The sequence below is a fragment of the Rousettus aegyptiacus genome, unplaced genomic scaffold (assembly GCF_014176215.1).
Source record: "Rousettus aegyptiacus isolate mRouAeg1 unplaced genomic scaffold, mRouAeg1.p scaffold_m13_p_6, whole genome shotgun sequence".
Classification (NCBI taxonomy): Eukaryota; Metazoa; Chordata; class Mammalia; order Chiroptera; family Pteropodidae; genus Rousettus; species Rousettus aegyptiacus.
In genome coordinates, this window is record NW_023416309.1 from 114,790,822 (window position 1) to 114,806,641 (window position 15,820).

General features: G+C 63.4%; 2 protein-coding genes and 1 pseudogene across 3 annotated transcripts; 1 reads left to right on the plus strand and 2 right to left on the minus strand.

The window, feature by feature from the left end:
* Positions 1-1,166: 1,166 nt before the first annotated feature.
* On the minus strand, positions 1,167-5,589 carry PYCR1 (pyrroline-5-carboxylate reductase 1). Of its 2 annotated transcripts, XM_016163886.2 has the most exons (8): positions 5,492-5,589; positions 4,975-5,078; positions 4,684-4,754; positions 3,882-4,061; positions 3,446-3,667; positions 3,180-3,272; positions 2,846-3,009; positions 1,167-2,009 (listed from the first exon to the last, which is right to left on the minus strand). In XM_016163886.2, exons 2-8 carry the CDS (start codon positions 5,039-5,041, stop codon positions 1,844-1,846), a joined length of 963 nt encoding a protein of 320 aa, XP_016019372.1. In that variant the 5' UTR covers positions 5,042-5,078; positions 5,492-5,589; the 3' UTR covers positions 1,167-1,843. The 2 variants fall into 2 exon arrangements, with proteins under 2 accessions (XP_016019372.1, XP_036078615.1); XM_036222722.1 differs by lacking the exon at positions 4,975-5,078 and having other exon boundaries at positions 5,492-5,565.
* Positions 5,590-7,652: 2,063 nt separating this feature from the next.
* On the minus strand, positions 7,653-10,173 carry MYADML2 (myeloid associated differentiation marker like 2). Its single transcript, XM_016163891.2, has one exon. The coding sequence runs from the start codon at positions 9,750-9,752 to the stop codon at positions 8,829-8,831; it is 924 nt and encodes a 307-aa protein (XP_016019377.1). The 5' UTR covers positions 9,753-10,173; the 3' UTR covers positions 7,653-8,828.
* Positions 10,174-10,776: 603 nt separating this feature from the next.
* LOC118604894 lies at positions 10,777-10,895 on the plus strand (annotated as a pseudogene).
* The last annotated feature ends 4,925 nt before the right edge of the window (positions 10,896-15,820 follow it).

Genomic DNA, 15,820 nt, shown 5'->3' on the forward strand with positions numbered 1-15,820 from the left:
GTTCCTTGTCCCCAAAGTGCCTCCTCCTCCTACCCACATGCACTGGGCCTTGGTTCTAAGTGGGCCCAGGGGAAGGGTCGAACTGGAGATGAGATGCTGCAATGCAGTTCCTCGAAAACCTAGGCTGAGACAATCCTGATCCCCCCCCCTCCCCCCCGTATTCCAGGGACACTGCTTGGCCTCAATGCTCTCAGCTCATCCTAGCCGCCCTGCCCAGCTCCCCAGGGGCGGGGCGTGCTGCCTCTACCTCTAAGGCAGGGAGGGGGCCTGGGCTTACTGTCTCCACGCTCTCTCTGTTGAGACAACAAATGCGAGCACTTTTGGTCCCATAAAGGATCTGATCCTCAACAGCTCCTCTGACCTGATCAGCCTCTTGTGAGTTAGTGTTATGTGTATACTTGACTTGGACGTGGAATGCCCAAATATTTGGTCAAACGTTATTCTGGCTGTTTCGGTGAGGGTGTTTTTGCATGAGATTCACATTTCATTCCGTAGACTTTAACACAGTGCCCTGCATAAAGCTGGCAGGCCTCACCCGATCAGTTGAAGGCCCAAACAGAACAAAAAGACCAACCCTCCCAGCACTTAGAGAATTTTCTGTCTTCACACACCACCTGCAACACTGGCTCTCCCTGCCTGGTGGCCCCTGAGTTGGAATACCAGCCGCTTGGGTCTCCAGCCTGCCAGCCCGCCCTGCAGATCAGACTTGCTAGCCTTTGTAGTTGCATGAGCCATTTCCTTACAAATCTTTCTCTTTCTTTATATATGTCCTAATATCTATCCCCATGTGTCCTGATTCTGCTTCTCTGGAGTATCCTCATACAGCTCCCTAGGGACTTCCTGCCCCCGTGTCCTGCCCCTGCCTGGGTGAGTGGAAAGACTTGCGCCCCCACTGGGCTGGGAGGCATGTGGGGTGCAGAGGCTGGTGCCTCTCCCACACCAAGGCAAGCCAAGCACAGTCTATGGTGCCAACTTCCAGTCACATTTCCAATGACTGGGGCTTGAGAGGCTGTGTCCTTCCCCTCACTGGGAGACCCAACCACGAGGAACTTGGCTGCCTGGAAAGAAAAGGCTCTGGGGCCTGTGGGTCCCTAATATCACACCTGACAACAAGGACCCTGGGACAGCTGGGGGCCTCACTCCACACATGCTGGCAAAGTTGGAAGTCAGGGCACTGGACTGGAATGGTTTATTCAACCGAAAAGGTCAAGGAGAAAAGTAACAGCATCTGTGGGTTGGTCACAAATGAGAGCTGGTGGCCTGAGTATGCTGGTGCCTCTGGAAGTCCAAGTGTTTGAAGAGCCCTTCTCTCAAACGTCAGATGAGGACGAGGAGTGGTCGGCAGCCAGCCAAGCACTGCGGTCCCTCCCATTGGGCTCAGGACACCCGAGACCCTCTGGTCCTTCCCATACCGAGGAGGTATCTCCCCATGAGAGGGGGCTGGGGAAGTCGCAGCTGTGGGAGAGGGCTCCTTTCTTGGCTGGGCCTTCATGGGGGGAGACCTTTGTGCTCGGGAAGGGGCCAAGCCCCAAGTCAGCTGATGCTCAGAGGTGGCCCCCCGCCCTGAGCTCCTGGAAGGTGGTCCTGACTTGGTTTGGGGGTAGAGGAAGGGGGAGGTTGAGGTCAGAGGGGCCATCCCTCTCTGGGCCAGGAAGCACGCGGGGACTGTGGGGATTCCCACTGGGAAGTGATGTGCCCCCTCCCTGGCTGACCCCCGAGTTGACCAGAGCCATGGGCACTGCTGGGGCACGCTGCATGGTCTGGGGCTGGAGACGCCCAGCGGAGGAACTCCAAGTTCAGGAGAGAGAAGACAGAGGGCAGCCCGGCGGGCAGGCGGGGCACCTCAGTCCTTCTTGCCTGACGGGGCCATGCTGCGGGGGAGTGGCTTGGAGTGGCTGGAAGGAGCCAGCAAGGTCCCCGGCGGGGAGTCCAGCTTCGCCTTGTCCAGGACAGTCTTCTTGATGGCAGCTGGTGACACCTGCTCCTGGTCAGCCATGGACTGAAGCTCCCTGGGGAGGCAGTGAGGAGCGTTGGGTCCAGGGCTCCACCTCCCTCCTGAGCCCACATGTCCATGCGGGAACAAGGCCCACAGCTCCCAGCACGGGCCAGCCCAGGGCACTGCTGTGCTGTCATACCCCCGCCCCCCGCCAGGGCCCTGGCACCTGCAGTTTCCTCTGCCAGCCGCCCTCCCCAGACTGCTGTCTGGCTCTCCCTCACCATGTTCACATAGGCTCAGGAGCACCAAAACTACTGGCGGCCCCCAGACTCTGAGCCCATTGCCCCGAACACAGGACATGTGCCTTGTCTGGCTCCCCCTGCAGGCTGAGAGCAGCACTGCGGGCCTCGCTGTCAGGCAGTGGCACTGGGAGAAGCCTGGGGGTTTGGGGACTGGAGGGCAGACAGGGTGGGAAAGAGGCGCTTCCGTCCTCTAGACCGGAACGAGGGACAGTCATTCCAGGGCCAGCGCGCTGTGCTGTGTGCTGTATGTCCAGCTTGCTTCACCTCCCCCGCCAGGCCGGGGGAAGGTGTTACCCTCACGCCCACAGAGGTTCCCCCTGGTTCCCACTGGCCTGCTTCCCCAGCTTGGATGATCACCTCAGTCTGGGGGCCACAGGTGATGCAACTACGTGGGGGACAGCGCGAGGGCCTGAGGGCAACCCCCTGGCAGGACGATGGGCACTGCCAACCGTCCCCCAGGGAACCTTGGGGCTCCCCACACCCTGCCCACTGCCAGGCCGAGCTCGGTAACGATGAGCTGAGCGAACGACTGAGCAGCCGTGAGTGAGGCTCGGGCTCTGGTGTGCTGGGGTGGGGGGCCGGGGAGCAGGCAGCAGCGCGGGCCCACCGTGTGCGGACGCAGGAGGCCTCCACGGCGTTGATGAGCAGGGAGCGGAAACCCCCGCTCTCCAGCACGTGCAAGGCGTGGATGGTGGCCCCTCCAGGAGAGCAGACGTTGTCCTTCAGCTGTCCTGGGTGCTGTTCTGAGTCCAGTAGCATCTTGGCAGCTCCCTGCAGCCAGAGAGGGGCTGACGGCTGTGGGGCGCCCACCCGCCTGCCGGGCACCGCTCCCAGCCCCAGCTGCCACGGCACCCGTTGACACTCCGCCCATCCACCCCAGTGCACCAGCCTCTCGCCCAGCAAGGAGTGGCTCCCACCAGAGGGTCATGAAAAATACTGACCAGCAGAGCCTGGGCCCCGAGGCGGACTGCCAGGCGTCTGGGGAGCCCCATCTTCACGCCCCCATCAGCCAGAGCGTCCACGGCTGTGAACGCCTGCAAGGAGAAGCCGCCTAAGCCACTGTCCCAGGCCTTTTCTCCTCTGCGTGACGGCTGGCGCAGCAGCTCTGCCCGCAGCGGCAGGAGCAGGGAGAAGGGTGAAGGACGGGCAGATGGGCCTCGAGGTCTTGCCCACCACTGCCAGCTCCTGCCCGCCGCCCCATGCTCACGTAGGCTGGGCCGCTGCCACTGAGCCCCGTGACGGCATCGATCAGGTCCTCCTCCACCTCCGTGCAGAAGCCCACACTGCTCATGAGCTGCTCCAGGAGTCTGCCGTCCTCCACCTGGGTGTAGGTGCCGGTGGCGTACACGGTGGCGCCCTCCCGCACCACGACCGGGGTGTTGGTCATGCAGCGGATGACTTTGGGGGCCGGCTGGAACGCTGTCAGCTTCTGGAGAAGAAATCGGCTGTGTCCACCTCGGCCCCCTGCCCAGCAGGGCGTGCTGGGTGCTGGGCGAGAACATTTCCTGAGTTCTCACTGTGGGCCGGGCCAACACGCCCATTTCACAGATGGAAGGACAAGGCGCCAGCGCTCCTGCCCTCTCTGCAGCGCACACGTCCACCCCCTCTTCAAACCCTCCTGGGTCTGGACCCGCAGCACCCACCTTCTCAATGGAGCTGATGGTGACTCCAGCCGCACAGGACACCACGATGTGCCGGTCCTCGATGTCGGCACCGATCTCGTCCAGGATGAAGGGGATGATGTGCGGCTTCACGGCCAGGAAGAGCACGTCGCTGTGCTGCACTGTCTCCTTGTTGCGGGAGGTCAGGTTCACCCCCATCTTCTGCGGGTTTGCGGAGGCGGGCTCAGCCTGTGCCCATCGCTGGCTGGACCCCCACATCCCTCCCCTGAGCCAGGAGCCTCAGCAAGGAACAGGACAGAGGCTGCTGGGGGCGTGGGCATGGCTGGGGTAGGAGCTCCAGACTAGGGACTCTGCATCTCTGCCACAGCCTTGGCCCATCCCGCCTTGGGCAGCCCTCAGACCCCTGCCCTCTGCTCTTCGGGTGTGAGTGGTGGTCTCAGGCTGGGCGCCTGCAGCTGGCTTGGGTCTTGTTTCTAGAGCCCCAATTCTGTCCATTATGGCAAACCGAAGCTCTATCAGCCCCAGAAGTGTCTCGCCTGGCCCCACATTGTGGCTCCATCTGTCTGGCCCCCCAGCACCCCATTCCAGACCAGCACCCACTCCCCACCAGCCGCACGTGCCCGTTGCCCAGGTCCCATCCCAAGAGTTGGACAGAGTCCGTGAGACACTTCAGCCCCGAGCCCCTCCTCTCGCTAGGGTGGGGGGCAGTTTCACCGTGCCCACTGCTGCAAACCGGACTCCTAGCCCTCCAGGGTCCAGGCTGTCGCAAACGCACCCCCAGACACACCCTGCATGCACAGCCACCCTGCCATCCTGCACCTACCCTGAGGGATGAAACTGTGGCCAGGTCCATGTCTGGGGAGCTGGCCATTATCTTGTGGGCGGCGAGGACACCTGCCGGGGACAGAGTTCCTCCCTCAAGTCCAGTCCTAGCCCCCACCCCACATGCCCAGGAAGGAGAGCAGAAGTCCGACCACCCAGGGGAAGCGCCCACATATCCTGGGGCCGCCACTTCCCGCAGGCACGCCGACCAGACCCACACCTCCATCCTCCGGACGGCAGACGGGTAAGGCCCACCCCCAGCCCTCGGCCCCCTTCCGCCCACGGGGCCTACCTGCCGCTGTGAAGCCCTTGGCTAAGGCAAAGGCCAGCTGGCCGGCCCCAATGAAGCCCACGCTCATGGTGTCGGAGGCGCGCCCACGACCCTCGCGGCCGGCACTGGAGCGGCAGGAGCAGCGGCGGGAGGAGGCGGGGCAGGATCCAGCACAAGAAGTTAGGCGGGCGGTGGCGGCCGGGCCACTTCGCCGCCAGCTGGCGCCCCTCGCCGCCCCCCCGCCCCCCTCCCCATCACAGCCGGTCTAACTTTGCCCATGGCTGCCAATAGCTCCGGACCGGTAACTACTCCGACCTCCCGCCCACATTGGCGTCCCCGACCTGCTCCCGAGGGTCCCAGACATAGGCGGAAGGGAGGAGCGCGCCCGCACCCCGAAGGGGTCGGGGAGCGGCGGGGCACGACCGATCGGCGCCAGAGGGCCCCTCCAGGCCCAAGTCCCCCTCCCCCGTCCTAGCAGCCCCTGCCCAGAGCCCGGGAACGCAGACACGCGTCTCGCCGGGCCCGCAGCACTACCCACCTGCCCGAGCCGGACCCCAGCCCCGCGCCCAGTTTCCAGGTCTCGCCGCGCACGCCGCCCCGCCTCGCAGCGCCGCGCCGGCCACGCGGCACCCGCGCCGGTCGGCCCCGCCTCCGGCGCCCCAGCCATCCGCGGCGAGGCCGCCCGGCCGCCGGCCAATCGGCGGGCGCGGGCCGTGAGAAGGGGCGGTTGCATCATCCTCTCGCCGCGGCCCACGGCCCCGCCGGCCCAGCCCCGTCTCCCCGCCGCCCCCCAGAGGGCGCCCCCGAGCCCCCTGCGCCGAACCCCAGCTGCTGTGCCCCGCCGGGACCGCGCGTAGGGACTGAAGACACCGGGACGGGGGCGGCTGGAGTGGCTCCCCGTCCAGGAGCAGCCCTGAGCAGGGGCTCCCCACGCGGGGCCCGACCGTGGTCCACATCGACCCGGACAGGTCGGGCTGGCGTCCGCCACCGCGTGGCGGGCGCCGGCCGAGTCCGTACCCGTCCGGAACACGATCACCGCGTTTAGAGACCTCCCTGCTCGCTGGCACGGGTGGCGGCCGGCGCCGGTTGCCAAATGGAAACATTTACAATACATCACTATTTTGATACTGTATTTTGTTATTCAAAAAGTTGCTGTTTTTTGTGTGTTTTGTTTGTTTGTTTGTTTTAATTGTGCTAGGAGGCTGTGAAACCGGAGAACCAGTGCTTCTCAGAATCTCAGCATAGGGGGCACCTGGGAAGCCTGGGGGGGGGTCCCCCGAGAGCCACTGCTTCTTCCGCCTGGGCTTTCTCCGTTCCAAGTGTCGACTGGGCCAGGTGCTCTTTGAATGCTGCATGACATGCAGGCCATAAGCCTGTTGCCGTGTCAACCAATGGAGGGGTGTCAACTAATAAAAAGACAGATGACCCTTCGGTGCCCACCCCAGCTCCCACGGAGCGCCCCAGTGTCCCTGACATCTGCAGTGTCCAAGCTCTGGGCCCTGAGTGTTGGGGAGAACATGGCTCCAGCATTTGCTCCTGAGGACAGGCCCAGGGCTCATCTAAGCTGAGTCTCTGCGTGGGTTCAGGATAGTCTGGGGTCCACAGTCAGCAGCAGGGTTAAGGATGTGGCAAGAAATGATCCTTGTGGCCACCCGCTGCCCCCACGGGGGAAGGCGTGAGCCACTTTATCAGTTCTGTACACTAAACGACAAGCTGTTCTAAAAGATAATTTCAGAATTACTCAGCTGTTTGCGTTGCAGAAGCAGGGCTGTGACTTTTCGTTGACACTGACCACTACCGCCACCACTGCCAGGGCACCGTGTGGTGACCGCATGCACGGCGGTGTTCCAGGCCTCCGCATCCATCCATCCTGGCCAGCAGTCCCCACCCCACCCCCAGGGGCGTTCGGGACCCCCGGGGGCTGCACTGCATCCCCCTTACTGTCCAGAGTCAGTGGACGAAACGCCCTCCTTTAAAAAGTACCATTTTTCAAGTGATAACAGCAAATGAATCCCTTGTCCAAGAAGAGAGCCCGGGACAGGGAGTCAGTGGGAATGACTCCAGGAGAGCGCCCAGGACCTCCGCCAGACGCCCCACGAGCCCTGGATCCCTCCCCTGCTCCGTGTCCCCCTCGGACCTTAGGGGGAAGTGTGGGGTGGGTGGAGTGCTGGGAACAGAAGGCCACTGGACAGAGAGGAAATTGGGATGTTGGTGACATAACTCATTTCAGTTTAGCTAGAAAGGGAGGGACCGCTGGTCTCCAGGCCTCCTGTGAGGTAGGAAGGGCATGGCCCACATGCTCCTTTGTCACCTGGAAATGTGCGCCCTAAGCCCCACCTGCCAAGACTCTGCGCCTTCCTGAGGACACAGCTGCTCCTGCCTCCTTCTGGGATCTGCCCTTGAGCCTGCCACACCCACCCCCTGGGGAGAAGGACCCCTGTTAGTGGGCAGGTGGCCCGAGAGCTGCTTGGGCCCTACCACCCACCGAGGTGTCGCACCCCGCTGCCCACTGCCTTGCTGGGCCCAGAAACCCCAGTGGGGGTGTCCGGTGGTGGTGAGTGCTGAGCATGGCTGGGAGTGGGGATGACATGCTTGTCCCCACTGAGGGAGAGGATGCTGCCTGTCCCTTCCTCGGGAGCTGTCCCTCACCCCCAGCGTACCCCAGGCTCCCCTGCAGCCACCTTCTCCCTTAGCCTGGCAGGTCCAGGATCTTCTCAGAGTGTGCTGGGGGCAGGGAGGTTAGGGGGTGCAGGCGGCCACCGCGGCCTTGGCAGAGACTGCTCACCAGAGCCAGAATGCAAATCAGCGTTGGCATTTATTTCTTGCTCGAGGCCCCGGCCAGTTGGTGGGCTGAGGCGCTGCTGTGCTCGGGGATGGCCCAGGCTGGGCTCCTGGGCGGGAGACGCTGGCTGGGGCGTGGAGGACGATGGCCCTGGTGGTCAGCGGGTCCTAGGTGTCAGCAACTGGGCAAATGGACACTTCAGCGGAGGTCGTGGGCCTGGCGCCCAGGCTCCCTGCTCTGGTGGCTGCTGCGGGCCAGCCTCCCCCGGGCCCGCAGCGGACGCAGCAGAAGCTGTTGTGTGGGGAAGGGCGGGGGGCCGCTTGGGAGGGAACGCAGCTTCCCCCAGCATGCCGTGCTCCGGGCAGTGCCGCCAACGCCTTCCGGCCTGCAGGCCTCCTGCGCTGGCTCTGGCCCCTGCGGCCGCCCTGTGTGAGCACACCATGGTCCTTCGAGTGGGCCCCATCCCCAGCAGAGCCCTGCTGTGACAGCTGTCACTCCAGGGTTCAGGGAACCATCCTGTCAAAGCTAGAGAGGGAGCTGCCCCCGCCCCACGCCTCTCCACTGGCTCAACTCTGACCCTCTGCTGGGCTCCTGTCCGGCTCCTCCCCCACCGCTGGGAACTGTCCCTCGTTCAACTCTACCTAGGTCACCCAGCCCGAATGTGGCTCTGGACCCTGGCGGGCACACAGGGCCGCCTCCTGAACCCTGGCCTCAGTGTCCCCATCTGCAGAGTGGGTCACGCAACAGCACCTGCTTCAAAGGCTTCTCACTGAGTGACACCACGGGGCCAGGGAGGGCCAGGGAAAGGACGGAGGCAGAACCGTGGCGCAGAGGTGGAGAGAGGCGAATGGCTGGAGAGACGGAGGCAGACAGCGGCGGAGGGGGAGGCGGACCGGGGAGCGGGGAGCTGCCCGGCGGAAGCCCCCGTCCCTCCGTGCCCTGCTCCCGTCCCCGAGCGGCAGGTGCTGCAGAAGTCCAGGAGTGGCCCTACCGCTTGTCTCCTCCCGCTCGCGGCCGGAGGGTCTGGCTTCCCCTGGGTCAGTGTCACGGCGCCCGGCACCCCTGGACGGAGGAGGGCGGGCCTCCCGCTGGGCTACGGGACAGGCACAAAGCGGAGCCTCTGGGAGTACGCGAGGTCAGCGACGTAGAGGAGCAGGTTGACGTAGGTGAAGGTGGCCACCACCAGCTGGCTGTCCCAGGGGCAGCTGCCGCGAGGGCAGTCAGGCGGCCGCCCGGGCTCGCCGTACTTGGGGTCGAAGCAGAAGACGGGCCAGATGACCGCAGCGCTGAGGTACAGGAGCACGGCCAGGAAGGTGTACACCACCACCACGCGGTCGAAGGGGCAGCCCAGGCCCGCCGCGTGGCCTGTCACGCTCAGGGCCACCACGGCCACCGTGGCCAGGAAGCACAGGCTGTAGACGGCCACGCACCACTGGGTGGCCGCGTAGCGCCCGTAGCGGCTGTCGTGCACCAGCGCCCCGAAGATGATGCAGGCCACGAAGGCCTGGACGATCTTGAGGAGCCCGGACACCGTGGCCATGTAGCTGGCCACCTGGCCGGGCCGGGCCCGGGTCAGGGCCACCTCCGCGGCATAGGCCAGGAAGAGGAGCCCGGCGAAGACGCTGGCGGCCAGGCGGAAGTCCCTGGCCGCACAGCCCGCCGGCTCGGGCGGGCACTGCAGCCGGGCGAAGTACAGCGGGTAGATGACGGCGGCCGTGGCCGACAGCAGCGTGGCCAGCATGGCGAAGGCCGCCGTGAAGTTGCCCCAGGAGAGGCGCAGGCAGCCGTGCAGCCGCGTGAACTCGCAGGCCACCACCAGCCCCGAGAGCGCGAAGCAGAAGCCCCAGGCGGCCATGCAGAAGGTGCCCTGGACGCCGGCGGAGCCGCCGCGGTGGGCCACCAGGCTGAAGGTGGTGCAGCCGAAGGCCAGCTGCAGCACGCGGGCCGTGCCCACTGGGGACGTCACGGCGCCCAGATGCAGGTACCCGCCCCCGGGGGGCTCCACGGTGCTGCCCATCTGACCTGCCGGGCCCTGGCCTCACCCTGCGCCTGGCGGCCCCGGGGTTCCTGGCGGGCTGCGGCCCCTCGGTCTCCTTGGGCTGCGGTGGAGGTGCCGGCCGCCGGCAGCGACGGTGACGCCGCTGACATTGCAGCAGGCAGCTGCTCCGCGGCTGGCGTGTTGGGGGCCAGCGCTATAAATAGGTGGCCGTGCTCAGAGCCCCAGAATAGCAGCCTGCCAGCCTGTCCCTGTTGGAGAAGGGGACATCTGACCCCTGTGGCCCACGCCAAGCCCCTGCCGGGCCATTAACCCCTGGGCTGCCCAGCGCCCGCGGCTGTCGGTCGGTCAGTTGGTCAGTGGGCTCCGCCGCCGGCAGGGGAGGAGGGGGAAGGGGAGCAGAGAGCCACCAGGTCGCTGCCGGTCGGTCCCTGAGGCTGGAACTGCCTGCAGGGCCAGCGGAGCAGAGGCGGGGGCAGGGGCCTCGGGGAAGGGGGCGGGGCCTGGGGCGGGGCCCGGGGCGGGCGGGGGCGGGGCCGTGCGGTCCTTCCCGGCGGTGGCTTAGTTCAGAGCTTGGTTTCAGGACCCTGTGGTCACTGTCCCCGAGGCCCACGCCCATCTCTGATTCCTGGGACGTGGTGGGGAAGGGAAGTGGAGTGTGGAGACTCTGTGCCCCACTGGCAAAGCGCTCCCCATTCTTCTCACAGCCCCCAGCCTGACCCTGGAGAGTGTCGAATTTTAGTTATTATTCGTGGGGATTATTATGGAGCTCTTTATCTGTTCCTTCTCAACATGTAAACACCTAGGAAAAAGCTCAACTCATTTTTAGGCTAAAATATTGAAAACGTAGCAAATGTTTTTGAAAGTGAAAAAAAAAAAAAACTTCTGAGTATACCAGTTGTACACACTCAGGTCCTGTTAATACAGGGAAGTATAAAGACAAAGTGACCGGGATTCCATCACCCAGATCCAACCCCCGCGCACCCCCCGTGCGTACATGCGTATGAGCGTGTGTTTTCTCCCACTTCAATCTAGAGAATCCGCAGTCCGCGGCCACGTCGCCCTGAACGCGCCCGACCCCGGCTGATCGCGGAAGCTGAGCAGGGCGGGGCCTGGTTAGTACTTGGATGGGAGACCGCCCGGGAAGACCAGGTGCTGTAGGCGTAAAAAAAAAAGTAAAAAAGTAATAGCCAAGAATAAACAAGGGATTGTAAACTGACAAGGTCCTTGCAATCTGTGAGGTCGACCAAGGGTGCTTCGCTTAAAAAAGAAAAAAAAAAAAAAAGATTAAAAAAAGGGAGAACTGCACGTCCACAGAAGTTACATCGTGAACCAGGCCATTCTCCTCCAGATGTGCGCGCGATGGTCGCACCTGGGAAAGGTCAGCATCACACCAGCCGGTGTTCGGCTCCCCACCTTGTCCCCCACTCATGCGAGAGCCTTCACGATGTCAGATGTCAGGCCGGGATGTCGGGCCGGGAGCCACTGGGATGTCGCGTCTCCCGGTTGCCTTCCTTCTGGGACAGTCTCTACCCTGCCGGGTGATCCCTAACGCCGGCTTTGGGAGGCGTCCACGCCCGCGGCGCTGCGGGCGGGCTGTTTCCTGGTTAGATCCCGGTGGAAACCCATGTGGGAGATGTGGCGGCCCCCCACACACACCGCCAGGCGTCCTGCGGGACGGTCCTGGTGGCCACCGGTCAGTGTTCCGGGGCCGAGCAGCCCCGCCATCTGGGTGGGGAGTGTCCCTGACTCCCGAACCCGCCCTCAGCTCAGGCCGTCTGACCTGACCTGCCGATGTCTGTCCCCGGGGCGGCTGAGACAACCGTGTAACAAGGGAGTCGTGTTGGTGTGCGGCTCCCTCGCCCTGGGCAGAGCGTCTGGGCACCGCGAGTGGGTGGAACGGAGGGAGAGGGGAGCCTTCGTGGGGCCCCCGCCCACTCCCTGGGGTGCCCGCCGCGTCACCCTGGCACACAGGGGCAGGCTCTGCCGGGTAGGTGGTCCGTGCCCTCCCTCGGGAGGGGTCCTGCATGCCGGCCCTGCAGGGCCCAACGGCAGCTGCCTCGCGGCCCCAGAGCTGGCCCGACGTCCTCCGCGTGGAGCGGGCTGTTTCGTGCCTCAGGCAGGCACGTGCCCCGCTTCTGCCGAAGTTCGTAGCTCAGCGAACCACAGCAGTCGACCCTGCGGTGTTTCTCAACCACGCAAACAGCCCACAGACGAGGGTGGCGCCCTCAGCCTCTGCTCTGTTCCCCCATACTCCCAACCACAGGGGTTCAGCTTGCAGCACCTGGCGCCTTGGGCTTTCTGGGGAGACCTGGCCTTGGCACTGCCAGCACTTCTGGGTGTCCCCAGGTACTGAGGGGTGGCCAGCGCACCTGCACAGCTGTGCCTTCTGCTACAAAAGTCGGTTTGCTGACTTGTCACAACTCCAAAAACACTGAGGTTCTGTATCTAGTTTCCCAGGGTGTACAAATGGCAACCCAGTTTCACCAGGTGCCAGGCGAATGGTTCCTGGTCGGCGGCGGGCTGTGGCCGGCGGGGAGGCACAGGCTCTGTGGTGTGAGGCGAAGGCACATGGGCTCATCTGTGACCAGAACAAGCGCCCGAGGTATCTCCACGGCCACCTCCCAGATGTGGGGCGACAGGTGCTTTTGCGCTGGGCTTTTCGGTGTTTTCCTAAGTCTTCCGAAACGAATACCAATTACTTCCTAGAGAAAGGAATACTTTTAAAAATAAGTGTATGTCTTACTGCGACCTTTTTAAAAGAATAGCTAGATTTATGTTCTTGCATGAATAAAAGAAACTCGCTTTCGTGAAATTTTTCAGCAGACTTTGTTTTTTAGAACCATTCCCTGTGTACAAAGAAAGCAACCGAGTCCCCGGACCTGCCACGCCCGTCTGCCAGGCGGACATCTCACGCTGCCTGGGGCGCTCGGTGCAACTCGTAAGCCAATTTTGACGTATCATTGTGGATATGTTTCTATTAACTAAAGTCCACACTTTTGTTCCCTTAGTTTTTAAACTATTGTCCCTTTTCCCCCCAGCCTCTCACGCACGTGACGTTCGGCTGTGAGGCCTCCAGAGGCTCTCAGACGGGCCGGTGCTTGTTTTGAGTGACCCTGACAGTTCTGCGGTGTGCTGGGCGGGGCTTTGCAGCCGGTCCTTGGTGTGCCTTTGGTCTCCTGGCTGGTGTCCCCGCTGCGAAGCTCCTCTTTCTTCCCGCCTTTGCATCTCGTCCTCTTTGGGGGAACGGCACTGCCGTGTAGCCCACACTAGGGGGGCAATGCCCCCTCCTGGAGGCATAGTATCTGTACACATTATTTGGAATTATGCAGAAGAGATTGGTCTCTTCTCCCCACTTATTTATTCCACTATTGATTTATAGCAGTGTGTACTCATGCACATTTATTTTATACTTTAAGTTATAACCCAAAACCACATATTTTTATTCTGTTCCTGAAAGCGTTCCAACCTCGGCCGTTGGGAGCTCTCTCACGGCCCCCATCAGTGTAGTGGGGGGTCTGTTTAGACCCTGCCCGGCTGTCTGGCACTACGGGACTCTCCAGGCTCTTTCCCTGTCATGGAAGAACTGTGTGTGAGACCGGGGTCTCTGTGGCTACTGGGGTACACTTTCACCAATATTTATACAAATATTTGTATAAACAAACGTTGTTATTCAAAAGGTATTTAAACAGGTTTGCTAAGGCAGCGTGCCACGGTCACGAAAACGGCCTAGCGCACACGTTACATTTTACCAAAGCCTCCCGGTTTTCTCCTTCTCACTCCTCCCCACTTCTTTAAAGTTCCCAGACGGGTTCTTTTTTTCTGTTCCTTCTGATAAACGTTTTCATTCAGCAGACAAATGCTTCTGCAGCAGCCGTGGGGCGGCAGGCTATGCACCGGGAAGACCAACGGCCTCGTCCTTCTGGAGCCGACACCAGGTCCTAGGCCAGGGAATTCAGGCAGTGTGAGTAACTGAAGAGTGTTGTGAGGAGAAAGGAAGCAGGGGGGTGAGAGAGGGAAATGGGGGGGCCTCTTTGGGGGGGGTCAGTGAAGGCCACTCAGAAGAGGTGACAACTGGCCTGTGAGGATGAGCGGGCGCAGGGGGGCACTAGGCACAGGTGTCCACGGACACCTCGGCAGACACGAGCGGCCTGGGCGGCCGGGAAGCAAGGGCGGCGGGCTGGAGAGCAGAGCAGGTCAGGCCGGCGGGGCAGGGCACAGGGTGGCAGCCACGCTGCGGGCAGGGCGGGGCGGGCGGCTGCCTGTGCAAGCGAGTCCCACCTAGGAGCTCCGATCCCGGTGCTTTTTCCTTTAAAGAGCAGAGTTAAAATGTCAAGTTGACATCGACACCAAGGTACAGTCCCACTCTTCAGGGCCCGGGGTGGCCCTGGCCACCACCTAGAGGAAAACAGGGCCCCAGGGTCTGGGTGAGCGCCTGAGCATTTTTAAAACAGATTTTACTTTTTAGAGGACTTTCAGGTCCACAGCAAGACTGAGCAGCCGGCGCGGAGCCCCCCGCGCCCCAGCCTGCCCCCTCGCCCGCGGCCAGCACCCCCGCCAGGCGGGGCGTCCGGCAGGCCGCCGAGCCCGCACTCATGCGCCGACGTCCCCCGGCGTCCGTCGCTGACGCGAGGGTCCCTCCGGGCGCCGTCCGTCCTGCGGGCTCGGAGGCGCGTGACGCGCCGCGTGTCCAGCACCGCAGCGTCGTGCAGAGCAGTGGCCCCTGCCCTGAGCCCCCCGTGCTCCACCTGCCCCCACCCAGCCCAGCCCCCCGGGGACCCCGCTGTCTTCGCCACTTGCACAGTCCGTCTTCTCCGGAGGGTCGGGTCACAGCCACACAGCGTGGCTCTCGAACGGGCTCTCTCACTCAGCCACACGCATCTAAGGGCCCTCCGCGTCTTCTCGTGGCCAGTGGTGTGCGCTGAGCGGTGTGCCACGGTCTGCACGGCCCATGGTTTGTGCGTCGGTTCACCTACCGAAGGACACCGTGGCCACTTCTGTCCCGAGCATGTTTGCTCTTCTCGGAATCACGTGAGGTGGACAATGCAAAGCAGCCACGTTTCCAGACACGCCGAGAGGGCAGCATGGGAGCGCCGCGTGGCACACCGGCTTGGTGGCACCAGCGTCCTCAGGTGTCCTGGGCTGAGCACTAGGTCGCGCTGGCCGTGCTGTTTCCGTCTTTGTCAGGAACGTGGGGAGAGAGGGGTTATTCACCCGGCGAAAGCCCTCGGGGCCCAACCCACGAACACCGCGCTCAGCGAACCGGCGGTGCCCCAGCCGCCCCGAGCACCCTTCGGCCCACCGTCAAGGGCGCGAGACGGCTGTGCGACCCTGCGCAGCACACCGACATCGCCGTGGCGCCTTCTCCACACAGAGCTGGTCTGCAGGCAGCAGCTCCCGAGCCCCCAACCAGCTGTGCCCCCGGCGTGGAGGGCCCCGCCCTCGGAGCAAAGTCTCCCCAGGCAGGGGACAGCCAGGTGCCCCCACACACTGGGAGGCCGCAGTCTCACGGGGATCCCTGTCCACGACCTTCCTGGGAGGCTGGGGAAGGGGCTGCTCCCCTAAGCCAGCAGCTCCCCCAGGTACCCCCTCTTTATCTCCGGCCTTTGGCTGCCACATCCTTGGCCTCTCGCCGTCTTCCTTGGCCATTGGGGCTCCATCCCCCAGGAAACTATGGAGGAGACCCCAAAATGGCCCCTCAGCTCCCCCTGGGGATGCCAACGCTGGAGGGGGGTGCCGAGGACGAGCCCAGGCATTCCTTGCAGGGCCTGGGAGAGCAGCGCCTGCCTAGGCGGCACCCCCCCCCCCAGGTGTTGCTCAGGTTCCTCTCGGGCCCAGGCTGCCCTGACCTGTCGCAGGGTTGGTCAGACCCAGGGCATGCCCCCAGTCTTGCTGGGGGCGAGGCTGCCGAATCGTCCCAGCTCTGAACAAGGCCGCAGGCTCTGAGTTCTGCAGTTGGTGGCCAGGCACAGAGGCCAGCTCTCTGTCCCTCAGGACCTGTCGCAGAGACTCGCCGAGCCTCTTTGTCCATAGATTGCAGTTTATAATAAGGGTGGCTGGGGGAATGGCCTCGCGATGCCCACAGTTGC